We start from the raw sequence: 18,396 nt of genomic DNA, 5'->3' as shown, positions 1-18,396 counted from the left end.
TACCAGGTACTGTACCCAGGTGAAAACCCCCCAAAAGTGAACCGTACTGAGCCGTACCGTGCCGTATCATGCAGTGGAAAAGCGCCACTAGACAGCGTGTTTGGGGACCATATGTAAATGCAGCATTTTGGGGCATCATAGACACAGAAAGCTCTTTACCATAACAGTGTTTTTTGTCATGACATTTGCACTCCCAGTCAGTTGAGGTAGTGAGTTGTCTGCGTAGACAGCATGTTTGGATATTATGCAGAATATTGGGGCATCAAAGCCTACTAGACAGTATTTTTAAGAACCACTAAGGAAACACTAAGTACCGAAACACGTGATGCCCAGAAACACTGTCTAGGTAGGCAGCTGGTTTGGTTTTGAGCCTCGTCTTTGTCTGTCACTGCTCTGCAGCTCCTGAATGCAACAACACACGGCTTCGTCTCAAGGTCACTGCCAGCGTGTCCCCCGCTTCAGGGTAGAAAGGTTAATCTGTAGTTAAGGAGGAGCCAAAATAGGACAGAGCAGGGGTGCGGTGCAGAGATATGAGACAGAAAGAAAAGATGTGTGAAAGAGAGAGAGATATCAGTAGCGTGAGTGACACTGCGACCGCTTCACATCATCAATTAGTCAAGCTGAAGTGGCACAGAAAAGGAGCGAGCGCAAAGTGGCGTGCCTCACAGGGAGAAATAAATGACTGTGCCCTTATTGAGCGCAGCAAGGCATATAGCATTTCAGGCCAGTAATGTCATTGTGCCTTTGTACCAGCATTATTGATGAAGTCTGTCTCAAAGAAAATAATCCCTCAGCACGCCACCATTTGAGACTTCTCATTCCGTCTGAAAGATCGATGTAAGCGATCTTCGGGACAGAAAATGCGCTGGGAGAACAAAACGCAGCGAGCGTGAGTGCGGGCTGGGGGTGTGGAGAGCGTGGCCACAGTGGAGCGCTGCAGCAGAGAGAGGGTGAGATCAAAGCAGAGCGCTGCTTCACTGGAGCGCAGCACTGGAAGACTAGAGCGCAGCGGTCTCACCTGCCGCAAAACCTCTCTCTCTGTACATCTGCTGCACCTCACCCCTTTACTCGGCTAATGACCTCTCCTGCACACGCAGACCTGCTGAAGAATATCAATCAGCCTCGCGCCCCAATTTATAGCAGCTCTTTCTTTTAAATGTAGAGTCGCAATTCCCCAGATACTATGTGCCTGGTTATATGCGCACGTACAGGCTTGTTTCTTGTTGCCACGGTAGCTGTCGTTCTCTGCATCTCAGAATTGAGAGATGTTGTGTGCCATCAGCAGTTGGCTTTATGTTTAGTCCGCCACAAAGCAGCTTAAAGCCTATCGTGCTGGTGCAAACATGCAGTTCAATCTCATTGAGGTTTTATTCAGGTATTAGGGCTCTCGGAGAGGAGCTTTAGACCTGATTTACCTGTGCACACAAACACTCACACCACACGTCTTTCGCTTAGTATCACATACTCTAATGCACAGACAAAAATCGTTTACAGGAAGAGGACTCTCATCATGCCATACCCCGCACCCCCTCTAAACAGCTCTTATTTCAGACCCCTGAGGTGTGATGCCTTGGGCACCGCTGGCACAGATGAAATGGGCACCAGGCACCGAGGGCAGGTTTGCTTTTTCGCTCCCCTTAGCATCGCCATGCCAACGGTGGCAGGTTTCAGCATTTGACGGGCAAGCTTTGCAGCCTCCTAATAGAGGAAGCAGCAAAATAACTCAATGTATTCTGGGGGAAAAAGCGTTGAGTGCAATTCTAAGCTAATTGGAGGATTTGTGTCTTCTGCGCAAGGCATTCAAAAGTATCGCCTGCTTCCGCAGTCAGATGCAGTCATTATCACATTGTTGATATTTTTGAATGATGAGGTTGTAAGTAAAAAGGCAATTATGTGGAACATCGCCACATCTGAGAAGATCTTACGTAATCCATTTATCACATAAGATCTATAAGCAGTCATGTATTTTTTCAATGACTACTGACACAAATAGGGTAGTAAACTCTTTTAAAAATGTGTAAGTACAATTTAAAACTGATTTGTGATTTGTGTGAAGTGTCGTCATGCTGAACAACAACAGTAATGGAATACAAATATATGGAAGCCCGTTTCCGCCACTGAATAAAAATAAAAAAGGTAATTACGACTTTTTATCTCGCAATTCTGACTTTTTTTTCTCAGAATTGTGAGATTTAAACAAGCAATTCTGAGAAATAAAGTCATAATTCTGAGAAATAAAGTTTCTCAGAATTGTGTTTATATCTCGCAATTGTGACTTTTTTCTTTGAATAGCACGCAATTGCGAGTTTATATCATGCAATTCTGAATTTATAACTCGCAATTGCGAGTTTATATCATGCAATTCTGAGAAAATTTGTCAAAATTAGTTTGCATCTCGCAATTGTGAGAAAAAAAAGTCAAAATTGTGAGATAAAAACTCGCAATTACCTTTTTCTTTTTCTTCATTGGTGGAAACGGGCTTACTGCAAAGATAAATTATTGAAAATTGTACATGGGACATTTTAACTAAATTGGAGAAGTCATGAAGCTGATTCATTTGTAATTAAAAGCTATAATAGTGTACCCTTTATTGACCTCTCCTTTTGTCTTGTAATAGGTAAATTGTAAACACTTGAAATACTGTGAAGAAGAACAGAATGTTCCAGACATTCCAGGTGTCTGTTGCGGACAATGCCTTTCACCCTTTATTTTCCAGAGAATGCTGTTTCTCTGTATGGTTCTGTTCTTTCAAAGTTCAGTAAAAAGCCGCAGTGATGTCAATCAAAATGACATCTCCGAGAGATAGGCCTCATGCCTGGCCAAGACAGACAGTCCAGTTGAAAGCCTCCGATCTGATTAGCATCTTTCAGTCCACTGTGAACCATTCAAAGCCATATGAGTCATCTCTGGAAAATCGACATTCTTATATAATATTTTTTACCCCCCCAATTGTCCTTTGAACATATTTGCCTTTGGATTCAGGTTGTAAAGTACGCTTTTACTAAATTAATGCATCTAACTTGTGTATGTGTGTGCAGTTCTTGCAGGAAGCAGATTAAATCTGGTCCTCAAATTCAGTTCATGTCCTTAACGGACTGCACTGAAATTGAATCGACCCCCTACCCTGACCTTTACTCCCACCTCCTTTCCTTCTTCCTTGGCATCTTCTTTCCTGACTCAGTGTTTGCTTTGGTTGAAAGCTCCTTATGTGCAGATTGTCTTTCTTGCGCCTTGTGCCCCTCAGTCTCATAACTAAGCTGTTTTATGAAGGATTCAGAAAATGCCAGAGAGCTGGTTTATTGGTTTATTATTTCTCAGATCCATCAGTGTGAGAGTATTCCTTCACTGTTTTTCTAAACCAGGGAATTTGTATTAATATAGATCTTGACTGCAGTGGTGCTTCTAGCTTGTATGGCGCACTGGGCGAACCACCCCTTCTGCCACCCCTTACATAATTTGAAAAAAAAAATTTAAAAAAACTACAATGCAGAACATACACAACAAATGGAATGACACCTTTACATAAATAAAATAAATAAATAAAAAATTATACAAAAAAATGCTGAAGTGGTAAATTGATGTTTTAATAATGACTTGATAATGTCTAAATATAAATCTAAATGAAAAACTTTGGAATGATATACGAGGCATTGAGTAATCCTCTGCTTCCATCTAGTGGCATTCATGTTATTTTAAAATAACTTAAATTCATCAATTCAACGTTTTTTTTTCCAATAGATGGCAGCAATCTTTCACTAAACCATGGCACACGTTTTACTCATTTCATCTAGTTTGAGAAACGTAGATCTTCTTTAAAGTGACTTTTTTTTAAAAATGCTGTTCTTTTTAATTATCACAAATTGAGGCAAATAAAAAAATACCATAAATCCCTCCAAAACTGCCCAAGTGCACAGTAAAAACATTAATGAGAGATATTACATTTGTTTAAAAGATTACATATGTGTAATAGCATAGCAAGCAACATAGCAAAAGGTAAGTGATATTTTATTATATGCATAATATTATACTCATAACGAGATGAGTGATAGCTGCATACATACCTTTATTTGTTTCACGTTTCCCCTCTTCATTTTAGGCCCCTGGTATTTCTCCGAGTGTCCCAACCAGATTAACTGACCCACACAGCGACATGATATCATTGACCTGATATGCAAATGAGCAGTAAAACTAGGATTGTGCTTTCGTGCATTTTTCTTTCTCCCGTGGGTGCCCAGTGCCACCCCCTGTCAAGATGCCACCCTGGGCAGTTGCCCATGTCACCCATGCCTAAATCCACCACTGCTTGACTGTGCTCAAAACTATATGAAGCCTTCATAGGCAGCCTCCAAATCAAATAGAACATCATAAGTGACTGTAGTGGACATAAACAATTGTTTAGGGAAATGTATTGTTAATAGAATGGAACTTAAAAAAAAAATACTTTTCAGTACTGAATAATAAATTACATTCATAAATGATATTTCTCTCAAACATTTGTCACTTACATTGCCTTATTCATAAAAGACTCAAAATAAGCCCTTATATGTCTCACTTAGACTGTGAGCATTTGTATGTATTTTAGATATTTTTAAGAGACCTTTGCACATCCCCTACATAAACCATAGGAAATACATAATTGAGACATGATTGCCCAACACTCAATCTGAGAGTTAGAGTGAAACCTGCCTCCAGAGTTGATGTAATCAAGGAAAGGTTGAGATAAACACACATGCACATATTACAGAGCATACTCTGTTTATACATGCAGTCACTCTACTGTTAATGAATGATTGCATTTTGTAGTGAAAGGTCTCATGGGGAATTCTGCCTCAAAGTACGTAGAAGCTCATTGAGCTCACAGCTGGCTTAAACATATTCCTCCACAGTCTCTGTTTCTGCATCAACAAGCCTCAAAAATACAACATGAAGAAGAAATACTGCAAACAGCACCTACAAATCAAGAAAAAGGAATAGAGTTTTTACCTATGTATCTTTATTAAAGTTGGCATCAATTCACACCTACTTTGTAGCACTACAGAAACTAAGTCTGAGAAATATAGCCATAGATTTCGACTCATTTTGGATATGGGCCAGTCCATGCTGGTACAGTCATGATTAGTTCTACAGTAAGAGTATCTTTGTCATTATTGGGCACCCCAGGAGACAAATTCTGCCCTCTCAGCAGACCTAGAAAACACACAAGTCTTTAATCAGCTGCAGTGGATGTCATGAAGTATGTTCAAACAAGATGATCTGAATGCCAATGATTCCACAAAAAATCTGTATGGGAACAAATTTAATGTTTAACTTAAACATATTAATACACCACATTGTGCAGTTGCAATAATATGTGGAAGGGAAAGCAGGATCAATCATGTCACTTGCACATTCTGGCCAGCTTGTACATTCCGCCACATACTGTATGCATTTTTAATGGCTTAAAGCATAGATCCCGAGTGGTCCTATTTGGGTCACTGTGTAAACAAGCAGAGCAGCAAACAAGCACAACTGAAGCAGTGGTGGATGGTGGGGCCTCTTGGGAGGCTACTAAGAGGGGAGCATGTTGCTCTTGGGCCTGATGGCTTCAGATAGTGCACTAGTGAGATGAATAATGTGTGTGTCTGATGGGACTGGGCGGCCATCCCTCGACAGGCCTACAGCACTGGAGTGGAGAAATAGAACAGCCTCCATCTATGCCTACAAAACACACACTTGCTACTTCAAACTCACTGTTGAGAGAAAAGAATATTACCAGAAAATCGCATTATCAACTGTATCAAATTACTGAGCAAGAAATATGCAAATAGCGCAGATCGAAAACAAAGTAACACTAATAATAGAATCCTCTTATTGCACATGCACGATATTGAATATAATGCTGGTTTTATTTTAATATAACACTTCATTAACCAATAATAAAATGCTTTGTTTGTTTGTATCCATGGTCCTCGTGAACACATCTTTTTAAGACTTGTGTTTAAGAAAATTAATAATAATAATGATAATAATATAACTGCACCTATCATAGGTATTTACCACAGAAGATGATACCATCAAAATGCAGAACAGATAGGCTCAAATTCCTAGATTAAATAAAATACAACAATGATTGATTGCAGCTGCAGTAAGGGAGAGTAACATTTTATAGTCTCATTGAGAGATATATGATTTGATTTTATGAATGACCGAATATGTGTATATTCTAATATGACTTGTTTTAGGGCAAATACAGCAATGAATTCAAATTAACTGAATTAGAGAATAATCACTGATAAGAAAATGAAGCCACTAAGCACATACTCTCTCTTTCTATTTTTTTCTCTCTCTCTTTCCAAAGAGCCCCGTAGCTGGAGTCATGCAGTCCTTCAGAGAGCGAAGTGGTTTCCATGGCAACCAGCACTGCTACCAGCAGGAAACCCAAGAATTATCGCGCCTTGAGAGTTATAGACATCATCACAGCCAGTCCAGACAGGGCTACGAGCCACACTCTTTAGCTGCTGCAGGGATGTCAACAGAGGGAGTGGGTTCTAAAGATTGTTATGGACAGCAGACCTATCCCATCTACACCAGCACCAGTGGTACTCAGACTAAAAAAACTTATAGAGGAGCCAAAACTCCAAACCAGCATCTGCAGGCTGGCTACAGCAATCACATGGGCACTGGATACACAGCCCAGTACATGAGTGAAGGTCACTTGCAGCAAAAATGGGATGAGTCACCTCAGATGACCCAATTTGAGCAGGACATGGGACGGCTGGAGTCTGGGGTCAGTGGGTCATCGCAGTATCTAGAGCAGAACATGCTAGCCATCTCTCAAAGTCAGTGCCATCTACCTTCGCAGTCCTCTGCCCCAATCTATACAAGTCCCCATCAACAGGGCCTCCCACCCAATCCAGCACCATCTCCTTTAATGTATCCACAGGGTCACCTTCATTTCCCTCAGCACTCACAACCCCCATCTTCATCTTCGTCATCTTATATGGAGAAATGTAATACAATGCCACATGGCTACAAAGGCTATGGTATACCACCTAATGTCCAGTATGGAAGACAACTCAGCAATCACAACAGTCTAAAGCAGAGTGGATACAGACCTCAGAATAATTATGGTTATCAGCAAACTCCATCAAGATCAGGATTTGATCAGGGTTCCCTGCAAGGAATGTCTGGTACACAAGAGAACCTTCAGAAATTCCAGCACTACAATCAGCCCCAACAAAACTACTGCATAACAGATATTTCTGTAAGGTCACCAGAACAATACTACCAGACCTGCAGTCCTAGTTCTAGTCATTCACCTGCAAGGTCTGTGGGAAGATCTCCCTCATACAATTCCACACCATCCCCCTTAATGCCAAACCCCGATTCATTCCAGTATGGCCAACCTCCCATCAACCCTGGGGCTTCATCATCCACAGGTTTGCAAGACCAAAATATGCTGATGCCCCCTCATACTCATTCATCACCCAGTGTGAACCACCAGTCCCAGAGCTATTCTGGCTCCATGAAAGAACGATTTTCGGAAAAGCTCTTGTCCAACCCCAGTTTGTGGAGCCTCAATGCCCTGACGTCTCAGGTTGAAAACATCTCCAACAATGTCCAGCATCTGCTGCTGTCTGAGGCCCTTATGGCTAACAAAAAGACCAGCAAGCGAAATCATCCAAAAAAGGTAGAAGACTTCAGAGGTCAGTTAAAGGGTATGGAGGAGTCATCTTGTCCTGATAACCAACATGGTGCTCCATTTCCGGGAGCCATGACAGCAGAACTGCAGGAGGGAGGATACTCTAACAGCACTGAGGACCAGATGGACAGAAGCTACTACTATTTTGGGCAGGAAAAGGGTCAAGCACAAACCCAGACACACTCACATTTCAGCCTTGACACGGTGTCTACTTGCTCCTTAAACTCGGCTGACGATGTATCCGTTAGGTCAGGTGACTCAGTTCGAAGTCTCCAGAGTGTAGCGTCTGAGGATAATCTCAACTGTGACCCAAGAGTACAGAGAGTATTGACTGGAGAAGAGCCCAACAGCTCTCTCCGTTGCATTAGAGATGAGAGGTCTCCTATCAGTGTAACAGCTCCAAGTCCTATGAAACAAGAGAGTAATTCACCACCAGACATAAAGAGTTCAGAGAGCACTCTAAAGGAGAACTTTGAGGAGTCAGCATGGACTGAGAGGATGACTGATGAGGAGGAAACTGGACAAAGAAAGCTGTCTGCAGTGCATGAGTGCAAAGGAGAGGTTGCAGGAAAGCAAGAGAAGTGGCTGGAGGATGAGAAAAGTGCTTCTCTTTTTCATAGAATAAATAAAGCAGTATTAGAGGAAGGTTATTCATATGAAACAGAAGAAAATATCTACCAAGGACTGCAAAACAAATTTGATTCAGAAAAAGGAAACTCAGCGGAGATGGACTGTTTTTCTGAACTTAATCACAAATGTAATGAAGGCACAGAAATAAAGTCAGAAAATTTCAAATCAGAGCCACAGACTAATGCTGAAATGCTTGTGAAAACATCACCCAGCAATTCAGGCACTGATCTGTATTTGCCGGAGAAAGAAGAAAATTCAAAGATTGGGAATTCCATTGAGAGCCTCACATGCACTGAGGGACCAGTGGACACCCTTGAGGAGCAGCCGTCTGTCCTCTCCCATAATTCCACTGAGGTGAGACATGAAAAGGAGAGTCTGACAACCTCAGAGGAGGTCATTAATAATAGAGCAAGACCACAAGAGTCCTTTGCAGAAGTCTGCAGTACATTTGAGGAGATGGGAAACATGCCACAAGTCAACACAGAAACTGCAGAAAGCTTTGCCCAGGACACACAACACAGAAGCAACGAAAGGAGGTCAGCCATATGTGACATTGCACCTCAGCCTCACACTGCCAAGATTGGCTTCTCAGCTCTCAATGAGAAAACAACACCTTTGGCTCAGGCTAGGGATCATCACATCGATCGTAGTGATGCAAAGGTACTGGAGCCTGACTCTCCTCAGTTGCCGGGCAAGTCAATAATGCACTCTGCACCATCTTGGGCTGACACCCCACCCTCTCCCAAGAAAGGGGATGAGGATATGGAACTGGGTATAAGCTGTCCCAGTGCAGTGACTCCCTCAGCCAAACCAGAGCCTATGGCCCCATCTGCACATACAAGAATGTTCGGTAAGAAACATGCACGGGGAAGGAGAAGACTAATGCATTCAAGTGTGGGAATCAGAAGGCAGCTAAGTGTAGAAGGAGACAGTGCTCCACCTTCTGCCAAAAATCCCAGTATGCCCTCCAGCAAAAGCACCCTTCTTCTTGATCAGTTGGAAACTGCCCACCAGGATATTAGCAGTCAAACACCAAAACTTGTGACAGAGAGTTTACCATCACGGATGTGCACTCGCTCCTATGGTTCACAAAGTAGCCCAAAAGTCTGCCCTCAAGAGAGAAAGAAACCAGGTCCAAAGCCTGGTCCAAAATCAGGTTCAAAACCAGGTGTGAAGCCAGGTCCAAAACCAGGTCCAAAGCCTGGTCCAAAATCAAATCTAAAACCTGGACCAAAGCCTAGTCCAAAATCAATTTCAAAACCTGGTCCAAAACCAGAACCTAAACCTGAAGTTATGCCCAGTGTAAAACCTGGCCCCAAAACAAGTTTAAAATGCACAGGACCCACAGAAAATGCAAAGCCTGGTCCAAAACCTGCTTTAAAGCCAGGTCCTAAACCTGGTCCTAAATCTGTTTCTAAACTAGGCTCAAATCCTGCAGCTTTGGCAAGAGAAATACCTTTTCCAAAGCCAAGTCAAACCACCACAGAGTCAAAGCCAATTGAGGGGTCAGTACCTAAAGGCCGACCAAGAGGAATCACCTCTAAGATCAAATCAATAAAACAAGATGAAAATGTTCAGATTACAAAAGACCATACCAAAGACACACACTGTACACATGAACTTATTTTGAAAGATGTGACCACAGCATTAACTTTGGACACACTTGTTGGTGTTGTGGACACCACTAAGGATGAAACTGTGGGTTCCACTTTGGAATCTACTCTAGACAGCAGCTGTGTGAAGTCCTTAGCAAGAGACCAAAAGTCCATGGTGCTGAGATCACGGAAACAAACAAGAGAAAAGCTGACTGAAGTTAAAGAGCAAGAGAATGATAAATCAGCTGAGACACCTTCAGCAATGTTCATACACTCACAAATACAGGATGTTACCGTGGATCAGTCATGTAAGACCGAATCTTCAAATCTTGAATTACCTAAGCAGAAGGACGTTTCTACAGACTCACTTCAACAACAAAATGAAGAGGTGGTTTGTATCAAAAGAAAATCCAGTTTACCATCCTCAGAAAGCAAAAAGAGAAAGAAAGGTGTGAAAGAAAGTGAAGTGAAGACACAGGAGCCTCCATCAGATACAGTCACAGGAGTCTGTACTGCAAAGGGAAAGCGAAAGAGAGGACAACATTTGCAAGCAAAATCTGTAAGGATCACTTTGACCACTGATAACCCTCCCACTGATGACATAAGTGACATGCCTTCTGTTCCTCCTCAGTGTCCCACTAAAACCAAATATTTGCCTCCTCGGAAAGGCAGGGGACTTAAATATGAGGCAATGGTTCAGAAAATCACATCTCCGGGGTCCAAAAAGCAACCTGTAAATATCCAACCAGATATTGTACCAGAAGAATCAACATTAAAACCTTTGCCACAGGTATCAGAGCAGAAAGAGACAATGAATGCCCCTGAGGTGACTCACGAGGCAGGCGAGAGTACAATAAGTACACAAGAGACCCAAAATACAGGAATTCAAACTCCAAGGAAAAAGAGGAGAAAGTGGGCCACTGTAGAGAGCAGTGATGCACCAGATGTAGCCCTGGAGGCTGGGAGCCTCGTTATCAACACACCAAGGCTAGCCAAACAGAGAGCCATTAAAAACAACCATGAGATGCATCTGAAGCAACGAAAGAGGAGAAGAAAAGGCATTGAACCACCAGAAAGCAACCCCATCATGGAGCCTCCTCAATCCTTCTCTTTACCAGAAACAGGTGAACAGACACAGTATGAGGAGCCACCAACAGAATTATGCTCACCACTAATAAAACCAAAACGAGGCAGGCGGCCATCACTCAAAAACAAACAGGAGGAACTCTCAAGTCAAACAGAAGATGACAAAGTAAAGGAGAAAAAAAAGCCTGGGCCAAAAAAAAAGGTTATGAATGTCCTCAAAGTTGTAGTGAAGAAACCTAACATAAAGACAAAATGCAGCAATGATCTCCGCCCAACAGTGAAAGGAACATTATCAGACTTGCATCCAGCAATGGATAACGGAAAATGTTCTTTTAGACCGTATGTACACATTGACAGTTCTTTGGCGCTAGCATCTCTTTGTACCATCGTCAACAGGCCTAAGGAAGAGCAGATGCTCAGCCAGGCAAGAAAAAAGAGTGCAGCTAAAATGAAAAATGTAGTCACAGTTACCAAGGCAAACTCCTCGGTAATGCTACAGGGGCCCTTAGTTAACAAAAGCCTAATTGACAGGTGTCTAGCGTGCTGCCTATGTGTAAAGCCAGCAAATTACAGAGAGCTTGGGGACTTGTGCGGCCCCTATTATCCTGAGGACTGCATACCACGAAAAATACTGTCATCAACACACAGGAATGATTTCAGGCAAAACAGCAACTGTGCAAATGAGACAGAGGTCAGCTGCTTCATTGAACAAATGAACTCACAGAGTGCCTGTGAGAAGGATGCCTATCAGGAAGGGGCAAGTGAAGGACACAGTGGGCATCCCAGGCGGGGGAAAAGGGCAATTAGGGAACAGTTAAGAACCCGCCCCACTTTGCGGATGAGGTTCAAAAGACTGCTGCTGCTGCAGAGAAGACTTAGTGGAACTTCTCCCACTGCTGGTGAGGAGGGTAGTGGAACGGCTCTGCAGAAATTGCAGATGGAGGCTGAGGGGAAAGAGCACTGGGCTCATGAAGCTTGTGCTGTCTGGACCACAGGCATAATCCTGGTAGGAGGCAAACTCTTTGGGCTGAAGGAGGCTGTTCAGAAAGCTGCACATGCAGTAAGTGTTTCATTTATATTAAATACACTTAATAACTTCCTGTACTGATAACTTCCTGTACAGAGCAGATTTCAAAACATGTTTTGATGTTTGGAATAGCATACTCGGAAATAGCAATATACACCACACTGTATCCCACAATGCCATGTGTTTGACTCAAATGAAAGCAAGCCAACTGTAATATCATGTGTGAGCTCTTTCTAAACACTGACAAAACACATTTTACACCTAATTAGATTAAAAATCAAAATAACTATTTCTGAGATGAGGTTGAGATCATTATTATTGATTTCTATATTTAAAAAATAACCCAATAATAATAATAATAATATACATTAACTCTAATGGGTCTGGAATTACATTAGTTATCCTGTATTATTTGCAACTGGTGGTGGATCAGGGGGCTGTCAGGAAAAGAGTCGATATTTTAGAGAGAAGCTCCTCAGGCTTTCTATCTCATCACAGAAATGCTCCAGGTGCCAAGGTGAAGGAGCTTCCATCTGCTGCAGCTGGAAGAGCTGTACTCAGAGGTACCATTATGTCTGCGCCAAAGAGATGGGTAAGAGTTCTGGCACTTAGAAGTGTGCTGTGTGTTTGTGTACAATATTTACTGTCCATCTAATGACTCCATCCATGAAGCTCTGTTTAGGAACTAAGCAGGGTATGCAAGCATATATAATTACTAGATTCCTCCTAGACTCACAAACCATACTTTCAACCATTAACTTACTGAAAGACCAGAGCAGAAGGTTCTGACTAACAGGTAAAAACAACCAACCACACTTTTATGGCTTTTATGTGATGTTTAGCTATAGGTAAATTTGACACTGGTTCTACCAGAATAATTTTTCTATGAGTTGCTTCACTTAATTAACCTTATTGACATACATGACAATATCTAGTTTACCTACTGTAATTCATGTGACTTGCTGTTCCTTGGAAGCTCTTACTGTAGCTTCCTGGGAACTGGTTTGACTGATAAAAACCCGTGTACTCCAAATCCCAGAAGTTGCATAGAAATGGAACTGGCAGATATCGTCAGTTCTGGACAATATGCACCAGATGGTTCATGAATGCTCCATGGCGTGTCATCCAAGGCTGAGACTAGTTTCCCTCCATCATGCATTGCTCTCCGCCATCAGAAATTGCCATCATAGAAAGTGGTGGTTACATCACTGGATATGGATTACGTCAGAAATGAGTGCCAACTGGCCTTGCTTCCATGGCGTGTCATCCAAGGCTGAGACTAGTTTCCCTCCATCATGCATTGCTCTCCGCCATCAGAAATGGCCATCATAGAAAGTGGTGGTTACATCACTGGATATGGATTACGTCAGAAATGAGGGCCAACTGGCCTTGCTTAGCATTTCCAATGGCATTTTCTAATTTCTGCCTTTCTTTCCTCTGTATCTTTTTCCAGGTTGCACATTTCAAGACGAGACCTTCTCTATTAGGTGTCCGAAACACAAGGTAAGCAGGTGAATTGGTTTCACACACAGCAAAGGATATCTCTGATCTAAAAGACACCCCCATTATACCATGAACTTCAGTGTCCTTGTAACATTCTACCACCTCCCTAACAACAGCGAGGAGTGAAACTATACAGCAGAGCACAGTTTCTCATCAGCACCATCTCTCAGGGCAACAGATGAGCCCTGAGCATATCTCACCCTTATCTGTCTGCTATTGACTGGGCAGCTCTCCACTGACAGGAGAAGTTAGTGAAGGGACGTTAATTAAACATTCTAGGCTCTCCCTCATTCTCCTTGCTCCCCTTTAGGAGCCACAAACTTTAAAGAGCAGAAAAAAAGAATACATTTAGAAGTGCTGCCTGATGATGATTATTACTCGATGGGGAATGGCCAAATTTTTCACTCAAGGTCTTGGATCTTGCCTGAAGCGGAAAGCCATCCAAAAACTTAATTGCTCAAATCCAAGCTCATACTGATTTTTCAAATTCCTAAACATTCTGCATTATTTACTCACCCTTCATGTCATTTCAAACTCACTGGAATCCAACAGGAACATCTTTGAAGAATCTTTGCACAGATCTTTTCCACACAACGACTGCTCATCCCAACTGTCAAGTACCAAAAAGGACAAAAGACCATAAAGAAGTCCATATGATTTGTGCATTGTATTCACAGTCATGACAACACAACTGGGACCCAATAACGTCAATCCAGGCTTGACAGTCTGTCAAGGTGCCATTTTGGTGACATTGTAGATGAGATTTTATTATATTGTGTGCTTTTATGGAGTTTTTGTTCTTTTTGGAGCTTGATAGAACTTTTGTTGTATGGCAAAGAGCTGCATGAAGATTCTTCAAAAAGTTTTCTTCTGTGTTCTACTGAAAAAAGTCTTAGGGGTTTGGAACAGCATGAGAATTAAAGGAATAATCCAGGTTCAACCGGGTGTGCCTCACACATCCTGAAAAGTGAAGCTGCGGGCTCTTTGATTGCCCCCTGGTGGCTGGCTGCAGTACAGGTCATAAACCCCGCCCTCTCCATGTAAACGAATGGGACTTGAGTCAAAATAAAAAAATTAATTATACTTCCAATACAATTTTCTGAAAGATGGTTTTGGTCATTAAAGGTTGTTGTTATCACGCTGATATATGTTCAATTGTTCGTTTTTGTGATAAGTTTGATTTTAGCTAGTAATTTGATGCTATAAAAACGGGGAATGTCATTATGGTTGATTGGGTCTGTGGGAGTTTGGGCGGGAGTTTGATACCCCGGCTCCACCTTGCTTTGGCTTCACTTTTCTATAGTGGAAGGAATAGGAGATGCGTCATCCATCTTTTTTTACAGTCTATGGGTTCAACACAAGTTAAGCTCATTTGATAACCCTTGTGGCATAAAGTTGGTTACTATGCACATTTTCTAGTTACTTGTTAGTAGTTGATAACCTGTGCAAACGGTGCGGGCCAGTTGTGGTTGCAAAGGTGTTTTGAGTGTTGCTATGATGTTGTTAGATGGTTACTTAGCTCTCTAGGTATGGCATGAGAATTTTTTCACACTTTTCATACTTAGGGTTAGTGTTGTGTTCAAATCCCTAACCTAACCTTTATGCAGTAATATTCATAATGCTCACCTTTGCTTAGATTCACATGCCTCTTCATTCTTGTACTGTTCCATTTTGCTGGTCCACACGCCACCTACAAGTAATCTGTGAACTACAACAGAGGTAGCTCAGGGAGATAGAAAGGAAAAGGGATAGACTGAACAAGAAAGACTGAGAAAATGGGCATGGCAGAAAGAGAGAAAGAGAAATGATATTCAGCAGTAGTACAGCTTCCTCTTGGAGACAGTGAGACAAAACCTGGATGGAGATCAAAACACCCCGCTCTCCCCCTCCCTTCCTCTTTCACCCTCCCATGACAAAGGAAGAGGAGAACGGAATGAGAGAGAAAGAGACAGACAAACAAAGCAAAGGAGAAAGTTCAGAACAAGCAGAGAACACATCAGCAGGGGGATCTAAGGGCTTTGGGTCTCTGGGATGCCAATTTGCCGCTTTAATGAAAGCGAGCGGAAGAGATACCACCCCCGTCCAGGTCTCCCAGGAAATCTCCTTCTTCCTCTTCATCTTCCTCTTCTCCTCTGTGCTCACCATAGACTGTATAAAAACATGGACGTAGTGTCCGTGACCGTACATAACACACGTGTCATGCACAGATTGCAGATATGTACTAGTAGTAGTAGAAGTAATAATATTAATATTTTATTTATAGTATATATCTGTCAATAGTAATAAAATAATATTAACTCAATAATAATTGCAGAGATGTTTTGATAATTATAATTGTTATTATTGTTATAATATTAAAATATTTTTGTAATTATTATTATATGTTAACTATGGTGTAAATTGAGATTTCAGCTAATTTGTGTACATCACATTTTTGTCTTTGTCATACTGATTATCTGCTACTTTTTTGGTTAATATCTTGTTTAAAATAAAATTTAATGTATATGTAAGTAAATAAATCAGCACTTTATTTTTATGGCAAGAAAATGAACAGGGTAGAAATAATTAGCCATGGTAGCTTACCTGAGTAATGAACTTTTCACAAAGAATTATGACATTTTAAATCTAATGTTGAAGATGTTTCTTTCATTTAATTTAATTTTTTTAAAGTGAGACAAATCAACTAATACCACAAATCTTCAAAGAATTCATTAATCCATTGCTTACTTGTGATGTTGTTTCCCCTCCCTCCAAAATGATGTCACTTCCTGGAGGATCATGTCATATGGGAACTGGCTTTTGTTAGTTAAAGAAATATTACAAAAGACTAACCGGATGGATAAGTTTACAATGCTTTAAAAAGATAAAATAATACAACAATATTTCCAAGGGAAAAAAATGCATTGTTTGCAACATTTACATTTGAGTCTGGAAATATGAACACCTTGTAACCTAAATAATTTAAAGTTCACTTCAATTAATTGTGATAGATGTATGCCAAGTCTAATATGACTTCCCTCTTTAAAAACTGTGAATTCTATATATTAAAGGGATAGTTCACCCAAAAATGAAAATGTGATGTTTATCTGCTTACCCCCAGGGCATCCAAGATGTAGGTGACTTTGTTTCTTCAGTAGAACACAAACGAAGATTTTTAACTCAAACCGTTGCAGTCTGTCAGTCTTATAATGGAAGTGAATGGGAATCATGGCAAAAAAACATACACCGACAAAACCAAATTAAACCCTGCGGCGTGACGATACACTGAGGTCTTAACACACGAAACGATCAGTCTGTGCAAGAAACTGAACAGTATTTATATCATTTTTTTACCTCTGATCCACCGCGATGTCCAACTGTCCTGAGTGCGTTCAACATCCGGCGCGTGACGCGTGTACGTGCTCTGGCACATAGATATATATAAGTAGATGCCTCATTAGTGACTGCTTCTATGGGCTGCAATATGTTCCAAAATGGCGGACACGTCAACGTATCTGGAGCGGTCGAATAGGGCATCTATACATATCTATGATAGTAGACGCATGTGCGGAAGCGATCTGTCGCGCGTATACATCACTCATTTACACAGTGCAGATTTTGATATATCATCAGACAACGTGGAATTTTTTTGCCCGACCGTATTTATTTGACGGCACGCGCCGGATGCTGTGAGCGCGCTCAGGACAGTTGAACATCGCGGTGGATCAGAGGTAAGGCGGACGCGTCAACGTATCTGGAGCGGTCGAATAGGGCATCTATACATATCTATGATAGTAGACGCATGTGCGGAAGCGATCTGTCGCGCGTATACATCACTCATTTACACAGTGCAGATTTTGATATATCATCAGACAACGTGGAATTTTTTTGCCCGACCGTATTTATTTGACGGCACGCGCCGGATGCTGTGAGCGCGCTCAGGACAGTTGAACATCGCGGTGGATCAGAGGTAAAAAATTATATAAATACTGTTCAGTTTCTTGCACAGACCGATCGTTTCGTGAAAATGTTTGTGTATGTTATGTTTTTTTTTGACTCTCAAAGCCGTGATTCCCATCCACTTCCATTATATGACTGACAGACTGCAACGGTTTGAGTTAAACATCTTCGTTTGTGTTCTACTGAAGAAACAAAGTCACCTACATCTCGGATGCCCTGGGGGTAAGCAGATAAACATCACATTTTCATTTTTGGGTGAACTATCCCTTTAAGACATATGAGGGGGTTTGGCTTGAAGATGTATATGACCCAGCAATATTTCAGAAAGCTCCAGAATATTTCTCCACTCTTACACATTTCAAATGGCTCTGTTTTTCAGGCAATGTAATATCTCAGCGCATGAGGGCTGGTGAATGTCACCTATGCAGTAGAACAAGGACATGCGACACGAGTCGCTGTGGACACCCGAAACACCGAGAAAACCTGGGGCTTCAGTCGAAGCACAAAGATACTGTAGCAATACCGACCCAAGACCAGATCATCTCTGAATCCATCCCAAACACAAGAACCTTCATGACCAAACGCTGAAAAAGGGAAAGACACTTTTGTTATGAATCCGAATATGCCATTCTTCTGTGTTCTGGAGCGGATGTTATCAGTCGAAGACACCTGGTGGCTGCCCCGAGCACTGGCTGGCACAGACGCATTTGCAATTTAATTGAAATTTGAAGATGTCATGCAACATGCACTCACTGGATGTATTTCAATGGACACTTACATGTTACAAAGAAGAAAAAAATGAAATTGTACATGGTGTGCTTTACAGGTCTAAATATTCTGCTATCATGAAAAAGAACATATAAATGCATTATTTTAATACATTGCTACTCCAAGTTGTAGGCTTATTTTCATGTGCATTTGAAGACAAAACTGGG

General features: G+C 41.6%; 1 protein-coding gene across 2 annotated transcripts in view; it reads left to right on the top strand.

Annotated features, from left to right (window-relative positions):
- LOC107691219 (retinoic acid-induced protein 1-like) overlaps positions 1–18,379 on the top strand; it is a 53,888-nt gene extending 35,509 nt beyond the window's left edge. Inside the window, exons 2-5 of one of the 2 annotated variants that reach the window (XM_016489719.1) lie at positions 6,338–12,052; positions 12,518–12,611; positions 13,473–13,522; positions 17,841–18,379. In XM_016489719.1, the coding sequence (XP_016345205.1) occupies positions 6,338–12,052; positions 12,518–12,611; positions 13,473–13,522; positions 17,841–17,849 (5,868 nt within the window). In that variant the 3' untranslated portion in view covers positions 17,850–18,379. Of the gene's footprint in view, positions 1–6,337; positions 12,053–12,517; positions 12,612–13,472; positions 13,523–14,074; positions 14,131–17,840 lie in introns of those variants that run through there. The other variant, XM_016489718.1, reaches the window with a different exon arrangement.
- The last annotated feature ends 17 nt before the right edge of the window (positions 18,380–18,396 follow it).

The sequence above is a fragment of the Sinocyclocheilus anshuiensis genome, unplaced genomic scaffold (assembly GCF_001515605.1).
Source record: "Sinocyclocheilus anshuiensis isolate Anshui unplaced genomic scaffold, SAMN03320099.WGS_v1.1 scaffold202, whole genome shotgun sequence".
Lineage (NCBI taxonomy): Eukaryota > Metazoa > Chordata > Actinopteri > Cypriniformes > Cyprinidae > Sinocyclocheilus > Sinocyclocheilus anshuiensis.
Note: the sequence above shows the minus strand (reverse complement) of the source record. Positions and strands in the feature narration are given on the sequence as shown.